The sequence below is a fragment of the Poecilia mexicana genome, unplaced genomic scaffold (genome assembly GCF_051168715.1).
Source record: "Poecilia mexicana isolate PSO_F unplaced genomic scaffold, ASM5116871v1 scaffold_3, whole genome shotgun sequence".
Taxonomy (NCBI): domain Eukaryota; kingdom Metazoa; phylum Chordata; class Actinopteri; order Cyprinodontiformes; family Poeciliidae; genus Poecilia; species Poecilia mexicana.
Genome location: NW_028263372.1, coordinates 13,774,908 through 13,785,213, shown reverse-complemented (window position 1 = coordinate 13,785,213; position 10,306 = coordinate 13,774,908). Strand labels below are relative to the sequence as shown.

Below are 10,306 nucleotides of genomic sequence, written 5' to 3'. Positions count from 1 at the left end.
AGCCGGACAGTTTAAAATCAGGAATGCGGTATTTGTTTGTGGTCACATGACGACCACTGGTTGGTTCAGATGTGTTTGGATCACTTAGCCTGATATTCGGCTGATGATTCATACCTGAAAAACTGCATCCACCGCTAATTGGCATAGAAACTGAGACATTGTTGGGATTTTTCTTCTGAATACCAGTGAATACTGGTCACTAAGATTCATAGATCATCTCAAATATGCGGCTGGTGATTCAGTAGCCAGGTGCATGCCACTGAAACGTATAAACGTCAGCGGGTGCAGATCAGCAGACTGAGACTCATGCAGGGGGTTTGACAATTAGTGGTTTGAAAAGAAGACCCATAATGGAGGTTATGCCTTAATGAGCGACTGAGCAGGTGAGTCCAGTTATGGTCGAGTTATTCTCAGTGTAAGTTCAGCTGCTCTGTGAGGGAGTTTAAGCAAAGAGGAGGTTATAAAACAATATGCCAAGCTTTACATATTCAGTCTGTCATCTGAGGACAAACGGCGCACGGCACGACTAAAACCGAACTATGAAGTACTCAGGCAAGGAGAGAGAAGAGAAGCAGCCGAGAGGCCCATGGTCACTTTGGAGGAGCAGCAGAGAGCCACGGCTCCAGAGGGATAATCTGCTGACTGAATCTATTGGATCCATAATTCTGGCCTTGTATTGAGGCAGGATGCCGTTTGCTGGAAAGGAGCCGCAACGAATCGTATGTGCAGCTTTGCATGAGAAACGTAGGGAAGTAAACATCTGGACCAAGGTGTTGTTAATTGATAGACGAGGACTGACGTTTTTGACCATCATGCAAAATGCTTTGTGGAAAAGAAACAAAACAAACAATGTAACTTCAAATTAATTTGTGAAGACAAATGCAGAGCAATCAGCTTCATAATATAACACACACAGTTAAATAAGAAAGACTTGAGCATGAGGTTCCAACTGCAGTGGATTGGTTTGTGTCAGAATGGCCTAGTTAAGTCCATTTTAATATTTGCTGATTTTTTTTTTCTCATAGAGCATATTTAAAATATTTGAAAGAAAGTGCAGCTTGGGAAGCTACTATAATGCTAGCCAACTTTAGCTGCTAATGGCTCGCATTTGAAAAGCAGCCATTTAATTTTGCCTGCTGCTGATTGGCTGGACTCTCACACTGTAGATATTGGTTTCTGCCAGTGGTGCAGTTTCCAATGTGCCTGTTAATGTTTATGAATGCATTTTTGGTGTTTTGACTATTAAAATAAGCAGCTGTAAGCATTTTAGAGGGGCTTCAGATATTCACAGGTTTCAGCTATTCTCCTCTGTGAATATCAGGAGTCGGTCCACTGTATCGTTTTTCATCAGTTTCGCAATTTGACATTACTTTGTCCATCTTATAAAATCCCAATAAAATACATCTTAGCTGAGGCTTCTGGTTGACGCATACCAAAATGTGGAAGTTCAAATTGCAGTAACACTTCTGCTCGCCACTAAGATTTTACATGAATTTTTGCTAGATTTTACATCGCAGAATCAGAGTTAATTGTGGAAAGCTGATGTGCAGAGATGAGGTAAGGATCACTGGAATAGAGAGGATTAAGTCAAGACCACCGGGCAAAGTGTGCCGTATGGGAGCGTCTGCTGTAAGGATTATTGATCAAAGGTGTGACAGAGGCTTTACATTTGAGCTTATAACACCATAACACCATCACTTTGGTTACATAAGAAACACCAACTTTCCAACACAAAAGGAAGAACTATTTCTTCTCTTTCACAGGAAGTGTTATTTTTTACCTTGACAACGAGTCCTTGGATGCGCCACTGAAGGATGTTTTCATTCGGCTGAACTCACATCAGAACTTAATTAATATCCAAGGACTCAGAATCAGAAGAAAACATGAAGGTATCTGTCAGATTTCTGAGGGCAGGAAAAACAACCTTGACAGCTGCATTCAGTTAAAGAGTTGACTTTTTTTTTCTCCATCTTTCCCTTTAAAAGCCTGTCACAGAAAAAGGTTGAGAAGAACCGAGCTGCATTAAAAAAACAAATTAAATTTTCTGAAAGAATAAAAAGTTTGTTAATGGGACCGTAGCGAATACGAAATGGACAGACTGATGAGTCTTGGTGTTGGTAAATGATATTGATCTCTCAACATCCCCAATCTACTGTTTCAAATTAAACTGTTCATGTTTTAGAGTGTTATAACACTCTAAAATGAGTGTTATAACACTCATCTTTTACTTTAGATGAACCTGAATTTGCTGTGATTATTGCTGCTAATGTCAAACATCAGAAGGTTTCTTGATTTTGTTGCTACTTCACTTCTCCGTCAGCTGATGTCTGAGCTTTTCTCTTCCATACATGGGTTGTTGAAGGCTTGAAGGTCCTGTTTTAATCATGCACTCTGTGTTTAGAACTGAATATGTCACAATGGACTGATGCTGTGTCCCCGTATCTGCAGGAACAGGGTCCATTATATCTTTTCTAAGCATCTGCTTTTGAATGTTTCCACGACGACTTGTCAATAGTGATGTAATTTCACAGCTGAAACATCTCCAAGAGTCAGTGGTCATTTTTAGCCAATGCTGTTAAAATGCCTTTATAGATCCTGCGATTACAAACCCATCAGGATCCCGACCGAAACCAGTCGAGTGGTGATAAATGTAACACACGGGCACCATGCATGTGTGAAAAGATCGTTAAGTTGTGTTTCTTTTTAATCAACGTGAATTAATTTCTGCTAGATGAGTCTGGGCGGCGCGTTGGGGGCAGGTGGGCGTTCAGTCGGTGGTCCGACAGAACTCACAGGCATCGCCGCCGTCCCAGGTGTGGACCTGAACGCCGCTCAGCAGGAACGCTGGGGACCAGATGGCATTAGCCGTCCTTCCCAACGCCCGAGGCTCGCTTGTCTTTGACTCGGCGTGCATTTGTTGCCTGTTTGCGTGTCACGTCGACTCGCCTCTGCAATTCTGCGGAGGCAAAATAATAATAATAGTAAAGAAAATAAAGATGTGGCAGTAAAAACAACAAGCTGCGCTTCTTTGATCCTGGCAATAAAGCTGCTCTTTCTGTCTCTCTCTTTTCTTTTTTTTTGACCTGATGTGAGATGGAGAGTGGATGTGTGGGCATGAATAAGAAGCACACACATCGCTCCTGGCCTGAGACAGAACAGTATAATGATTGTCTGCTGCACCTTTGTGTGTTTGGAGAAACAAAAATATCTAACCAAAACAGATCTTATCAGTGAGCGCCGTGCAGCCTCTCTGGTTTCCGTGTAGGTCGTACCAGCTGAGCTCTAATTTTAGCCTTTTGGTGCCGTCTGTCATCAGCACTAAACGGGTTCTTAAGACTGTACTAGATTCTGTTGTTTAATTTCAACCTGGTTTTGAAACCAAACTCTATCTAAAAGGTGTAAAAGTGTGCTTGGGGAATTTATGGCCGTTCCACCAGAAATGCATTTACGAGGTCAGACTCCAGCCTGGGCGTTGTCTCCGTACGCCGTTCTGGAGCGCTTTGCGTCGCCGCATCTAACACCACCTGAGCCGAACCATGAAGCTCTCTGTGTGCTGTTTTTGCTCTAATCTGAACATAGCATGACATTTAATCAGTAGCCTCTGAATCTAATCAAAGTTGGTAGCCTGTGCGCACCCCAAACCTCGGTTTTAAGACGGGTCACGTCGCTGTTGCTCCAACGTTCTTCCAGATTTTTACAATACCACCAATAACTGACCTCAGAATATTTAGTGTCAAAAACATTTAAAGACCAGCTTTGTTAAGTGGCATCCCATCAAGGCACCGTGCTGAAATGTTTATAGAAGCCAAGATTAAAGGTACATCTCGGTTATTTTTGCCTTCTTTTTGGGAATCATGCATCCTTCAAAAGCCTGGTTTTGCTCATTTGGTTTATAATACATGATATGATCAATTATATCTCTGCAACTATTTTTGACCAAGAATGTCACAGATTTCTACTCTTAGAGCTGCTCATGTTGGATACTAAGAGCCACATAACTCTGAAAACCTTCAAACTTCAAACTCCTCCCCACCCCCCATGGCTTGTTTGTAAAAAAACAACAACAAACAGAAATAACTTGAAGCAGAAAACTGTGCTGGGACGATGAGTGTCACCAGTCTCCTCTGCTGTTTAACAAGAAACAAATGAGTTGAGTTTGGCAAGTAAAAGCCCCATAAAAGACTGATCGGTCCTGCCTGCCTGGGTTTCCTGTTACAAAGCAGCTTGATGAGAAGGACTGGAGCTCGGTGAGATATTTTGTCCCACTTTCTTATGAAATGCTCTGAAAATTGGTGCACTCATTACCGGGGAGGCAGAGAGGCATGCAAAAAGGCAAATGTCTGGGAGCATCATGGAAAACAGTGTCACTGCTGACTGTAGGAGGTACTATTCACAGTGACAGCGCTCCGACGATGAAGGGAGATGAGTACACTGCCAGTTTTTCCTTTCTACTGGATGTTTCCATGACCACCAGTGCTCCTTTTTTTTTTTTTTTAATGAAGCACTAATCCAGCAGGGGACTTAAACAGAAAGACAGTATGGCCGCTGGCATTTGAGAATCTAAGCTGAAAATGATGTGTGGGTGTGTGTTTGTCGGTGGCTGTGTTTGTGTGGGTCCTTAGCAGTATGTAATCAATCAGAGTGTCAATCAGAGTACGAGGCAAGACTGTGTAAACTTTTGCTGCGAGGCTGGAGTTTTTTTTTTTTTTTTTTTAAAAGCCATCTGTCATCCTGGCTCCATGAATTTGTAATTGGGAAGCCGAATTAGATGCATACATAGACCATTAGGCTTCCAATAACCACAAAATAAACATAATAGACTCTCATAACTAAATACATAAAGTTTAGCCGGTATTGACAAGCGACTCCAAGTGAAATGCAGCTCAGCAGGCTGTAATACAGACGTCTCATCATAGTCAACCTAACAATAACATGACACTGCATGCAGTAAAATCTTTGTGTCATAAACAAGCGCCGATGAACAAAATGAAAACACGAGCATTTTTCACTTCCTTCTTAAAAGTATTGCATAAACTGTATCTCACACACACACACACGCACACGTGCATACACACACACATCGATCCAACAACAGCAGTGCATGTGAATTAAATGTTACCACAGATCTATTCTGCAGATGTCTGGCGTCCCTCAGTTTGGAGCCACATTTATTTTATTATTTTCCATTGTGGATCCAATTATTCTCAACAATTTGAGGCTTTTGGTTCAGCCGTGAATTTACTGTACGTTCAGCCTGTCTCGGTCAAAAGTTGGGAACAGAACCAACTTTTCGCTGCAAATCAAGCCTGGAAATCCTTTATCAGATTTGCACAATCTGCTTCACTAACGTCTATCTATCTATTCCTCTTGACAGAATTGGCCGAGCTCAGGTAGATTGTATGATGGGCATGTTTTCCCACCACCATGTTTCAAAACGGATATGACAGTAGTTGGGTCCTGGTGTGAGTAGTCCATAATTTTGGCATGTTTTTTATTTGTTTTTTTTCTTTTTTGTTTTTTTTGTGTGCCTGAAGCCACTTCTGTACCCTTCAGTAAGTGTTAACACATTTGTCAGATCGCGTTTGGAGGAAACACTTCAGCTGAACACAGATCCTCTTCTATTCATTTCTTTTTTTTCTTTTAACTTAAACCAGCCTTTCACCGGATCCAGCTTGTCCTCATCAGTGGCTCAGGCTGTGGTCAAACCTCCCAGGATGTGACAGGTTAGCTTAGCAAAGCAATAATAATAATAATAATAATAATAATAATAATAATAATAATAATAATAATAATAATAATAATAATAATAAATAAATAAATAAATAAATAAATAAAAAATGCTGGGAGACAGAGCAAAACTCAGATGAGGAACTGTCAAATATAACAGGAACTCAGTGACATCTCTACTGGATGCTCATGCTTTGTGTTTCTGCACTAACTGTTTTCAAATAGTGGGTGTGAACAGGTTGGAAATCAAATCACGTCTTGTTCTTCCATACTGCTTCTGTACGTTACACTTGTTTTCTTTAATAAGAGTTTTATATATATATATATATATATATATATATATATATATATATATAAATTGTAATCTTAACATAAAAAGCCATGTCTTTATAGCAATTTCTCATTTCTGTTTTGATGTAAAACAGTTTTGCAGCAAAGTTTAAAAACCCAATCTCCCTTACAGATGTTTTTTTTAAACATAGATCTGTTTTCATCCTACAGCAGGCATCAATGCAGATATACAAACCCCAACCCAACCCGAACACGATCAGTAAATTTGTCACCGACGTTCTGAAATGCTTTGTTGCGGATGCTGATTTGCTACGAAAAAAGTACGTGTGTCTCTTCTTTCCTCGTTTGTCTTTAATCAGCAAAAGCAGGTCTCAGGTGGTTTTGTGTCAGTGCAGGACGGAGCCCACTCATTCGTTTTAGATGTTTCGCCGTCTTGCATCTTTGACAGACAGCTGACAACTGACATCTCCAGAGGGACTGTGCTGTGCAGAGGAAACCTTCTCCCTCCATTTATCTCTGTTATTGTTTTAAGGGCATCCTGAGGCAAGCAAACTTCTGAGATGTGCTCTTGAGGTTTTTCTTTTTCGTTTTTTTTTTTGTTGCTAATTTCCTGAAGTGGTGTTGACAATGAGAAAGCAAAAAAAGAAAAAGAAAGAAAGCAAAGCATCAGCTTGTGAAATTTGCCCAGAGGAAGTCCAGTTGAACAAAATGAACAGATTGGTTACTTTATTTAGACGTGGCTGCTAAACCATAAACCGCAGGCCTGTTGGAGGTACAATAGCGCCCTCTGCTGATCAATATCATCATGTACAAAAAATTAAACTTTTTTTTATTTTTTGGCTTTTCAAAAATTATCTGAACTTATAAGTAGATGCTTATGATACATTACAGATGTCTTGACCTGCACACCATGTGCTTTTATTTAAATTACTTCTACTTAATGTTGCATTTTCACTCTTAATTTAACTGCCATGAATGTTTCTAAAGTTGTTAGTGCAACACTTTCTGTTTAATTTTAGTTGTACTGATAAGCATATATTATGTATTACAATAACTGTTATTTCTTAACTATTTCCAGTTAAATTAAGCAGTTTTCATACAGCGTTAAAACCACCAAAAGGAAGACGAAAACACACATTCTCAACATAATTTACATTTACTTCAAAGTTAGCATACACTTACATTGTACATAGTTCACAACAAAATAAGTATAAACACAAAATATATGACTCGTAAAATGAAACAGCAGTGCTTTGTACAATCACAAGACAATAGTGACAGAGGGCGCATCCATACAATGTTATGTGGACGTTGTTGGTGCGTCTAAGGCGTTTGCCAGCTTCCTCTATGTCGCGGTAAGAATCTCATGCTGAGCTGCTCGGCCTCCTCCTGATGCTCCACGGGCTGCTGGGAAAGGTTGTTGGTCTGTGGAAGGCAGTCCAGGGTCAGGCCCTCGTGGAGGCAGACGGAGTACTGCGAGAGCAGAGTCGCCAGGATGGATTTCATCATCACCATGGCGACATGCTTGCCAACGCAGGAGCGAGGGCCCGAGCCGAACGGCTGGAAGTAACGGCGAGGAGTCTGGAAAGAGGACAGGCGGCATGTTGAGGGGGAGGAGTGAGCAGAGAGCCGGTTGAAATGGTCGAGTTTTAAGAAACAAAAACTCAAAGCTGCAGCTTCAAACACTGTATTCACTCAGGCAGATAACGAATGCCATATTTCAGTTTCTCTACAGCTAATATTTTCAGTCATTATCCACCGTAATCATCAATGTTTCCAGCAGTTGGTTAGACTTTCACATAAGGATTTTCTTCTGACACGATTCATTTTGCAGACTGAAGACTCAAAATGTTGCAGCAATGCCTCGCTGAAACTTCTGCCAAGTGGTTTAATCAGATTTTAATCCACATCAATGAGGATAGTAAAGAGGAAAAAAAAACAACAATCAAACAAGTTTGAAAATGAAGTTTGCTCCCTTACATTTACACATTAAACATTTAAATTAGAACTACAGCAGTCTTTAAAAGTTTGTTTTTGGACCGTGAACCTTCTCACCACTCACATTCTTCTGGAAGTTCTCCAGACTGAATTCGTCCGCCTTGTGGAAGAACTCCGTCCGGTGCATGCGGCCCGTGTTCAGGATGATATTTGTGCCCTTCGGCACCTGGTAACCGTCGATGACGTCATCCGACAGCGCTCGCCGCATGCTGAAGTCCACCACCGGGTGGAAGCGCAGGCACTCGTTGATGAAACTCTCCAGCACCTGCAGCTTCTGCAGGTCCCCATTCTGCATCTGTCTGTCGCCTTCAAGATAAAAATCTTATTTTATTACCAGAAGCTGGGATATTCCACAGCTAACTGACTAAGAAAGTTATCTGAAATAAATGTCAGGAGCAACAACTGAATGCAACCCTTTTAGTTTAGTGTTGAATCCAACTCACTTGAAAGCATCAGGCTTGCGGCTTTTGCGATGCAACACTACAGTGTTTAGTTCAGCGCGGTGAGCAGCTCACCTATGATGGTGTCTATCTCCTGCAGCAGCTGCAGCTCCACATGGGGGGTTTGTTTGAGGAGCAGCAGCATGAAGAAGAGGCTGATGGACAAAGTGTCCGGAGCAGCGATCACCATCTCCAGCACGCATTGCCTCACGTTCTCAGCCGACAGCTCGCCTTGGTTCTGGGAGCAAAGAGATGGGGAGAAAATAATAATTTAAAAAAATAAAACACTCAAGGCTTTGTTTGGAACCATGCAATTATTACACCAACTTGTGCAAAGATGAGGTCTGCCGTGAAGTTGATGTCCAGCTTATCTGCCTGCTCCATTTCTCTCCTCTTTTGTTCCACGAGGCTTTCTATGGCATCCTGAAGCTCCTGGCTGTGAGAAGGTAAATCAATGTTGCCTTGCCGTTAAAAATAAACCCCTACAGGTCAACATATGCACACGACGGCACACTGACTCACGCTGCTGTCTTGTGTCTTTGGTGAATCCAGCCAAACTTGAAGTAGATGTCAGGTTTGATCAGCACCGTCTGCCACGTCTCGAAATACCTGTGAATCTTCAGCAGCAGCTCTTTCTCTGCAGACGACACAAACGGTTAGCTCAACGTGCTCTGAAACACCACTTCTTTTATTTTATGAGACGCCCGGCTGTATTCACCGTCGAGAGGGACGTCCAGGAAGAGCCTGTTGGAGATGTCAACCACAGTGCAGCGCAGCAAACTGAGGACGTCCACGTGAGCCAAGCTGTCCAGGTTGTCCAGGTGGGTCTGCGTGGAGGACACACAGACCTCCACCGTCTGCTGCAGATTGGGACCTGTCAGGGCTAAAACAGGGGGGCGGGGGGGAGTGTTTGTGATTTACAGTCGTGTGAACTATCTGCACTCCACAGAGCCGGTTTGAGGCTCTAAGAAGATACCTTTGACAAAATAGGTGCGTATCTTTTTCCACAGGGCCACGTTGTTGTTGAAGATGATGCCTCTTTCATTCATGCCGAGGCAGCTGAGTCCTGGTTTGCTCCCAAAACGGGAGGTGTACTTTCCATTCTTCAGAACATGATTAACTGCTGAGGCCCTGAGGAAGGGAGAGAAAGAGATGCACAGGTTGTTATAAAAGTTGATCAGATGTGTACAGCGTATTTAGCGTTAAAGGAGAAAACCAACCTGCTGAGTATAAGGGTCTCCTCTCCGTTGATCCAAACTCTGACAATGTCTCCGTACTTCTTGTTGTAGTAGTTGCTGGCTGTGCCAATCCCAGTCCAGATAAATCTCAAATACGATAAGTGTGGACCAAATCCCAGGCAGAACGAAGGGCCTGTTGTGGTAGATGACAGTGAATTTCTTGGAGCTTGCTCTAAGCTCGTTGTCTGAGGCTAAGAAACTAAAGCCGGACCTACCTGGAACCGTGTTTTTCTCCGTGTGACTCCAGGCCACCACCAGCAGACAAACGAGGAGAATGAGGGTTCTTGTTGCTATCGGGATGCCAGGTGACAGGTGTGCTGTGGCGTTTAAGGAAATGGACACCAGGTCTGTCACCGCGCTATCCATATCCACATTAGACATGGTCCCGCCACAGGAAGGGATCGAATCCATAAGACGGAGCAAACAAAACGGCGTCGACGAAGCTCCTCAAGCCCAGCCAGTGTAAAATGATGAAAGCTGCCTGAGCTTTCTCTTTATAGGCTCTTTGAGCTGGTGACAAGCCAGGTCAGGGTAAAACAAAAGCCACAACATCTTTGGAAAATGGTAAACAATACAGGGAGGACCTTGAGAAGCTGGATTTGCGCCTGTGCC

General features: G+C 42.4%; 1 protein-coding gene across 1 annotated transcript; it reads right to left on the bottom strand.

Annotated features, from left to right (window-relative positions):
* Positions 1 to 7,155: 7,155 nt before the first annotated feature.
* On the bottom strand, positions 7,156 to 10,195 carry cyp19a1a (cytochrome P450, family 19, subfamily A, polypeptide 1a). Its single transcript, XM_014979046.2, has 9 exons — positions 9,910 to 10,195; positions 9,677 to 9,827; positions 9,433 to 9,587; positions 9,175 to 9,339; positions 8,979 to 9,093; positions 8,784 to 8,892; positions 8,532 to 8,694; positions 8,081 to 8,322; positions 7,156 to 7,599 (listed from the first exon to the last, which is right to left on the bottom strand). Exons 1-9 carry the CDS (start codon positions 10,103 to 10,105, stop codon positions 7,342 to 7,344), a joined length of 1,554 nt encoding a protein of 517 aa, XP_014834532.1. The 5' UTR covers positions 10,106 to 10,195; the 3' UTR covers positions 7,156 to 7,341.
* Positions 10,196 to 10,306: the final 111 nt, after the last annotated feature.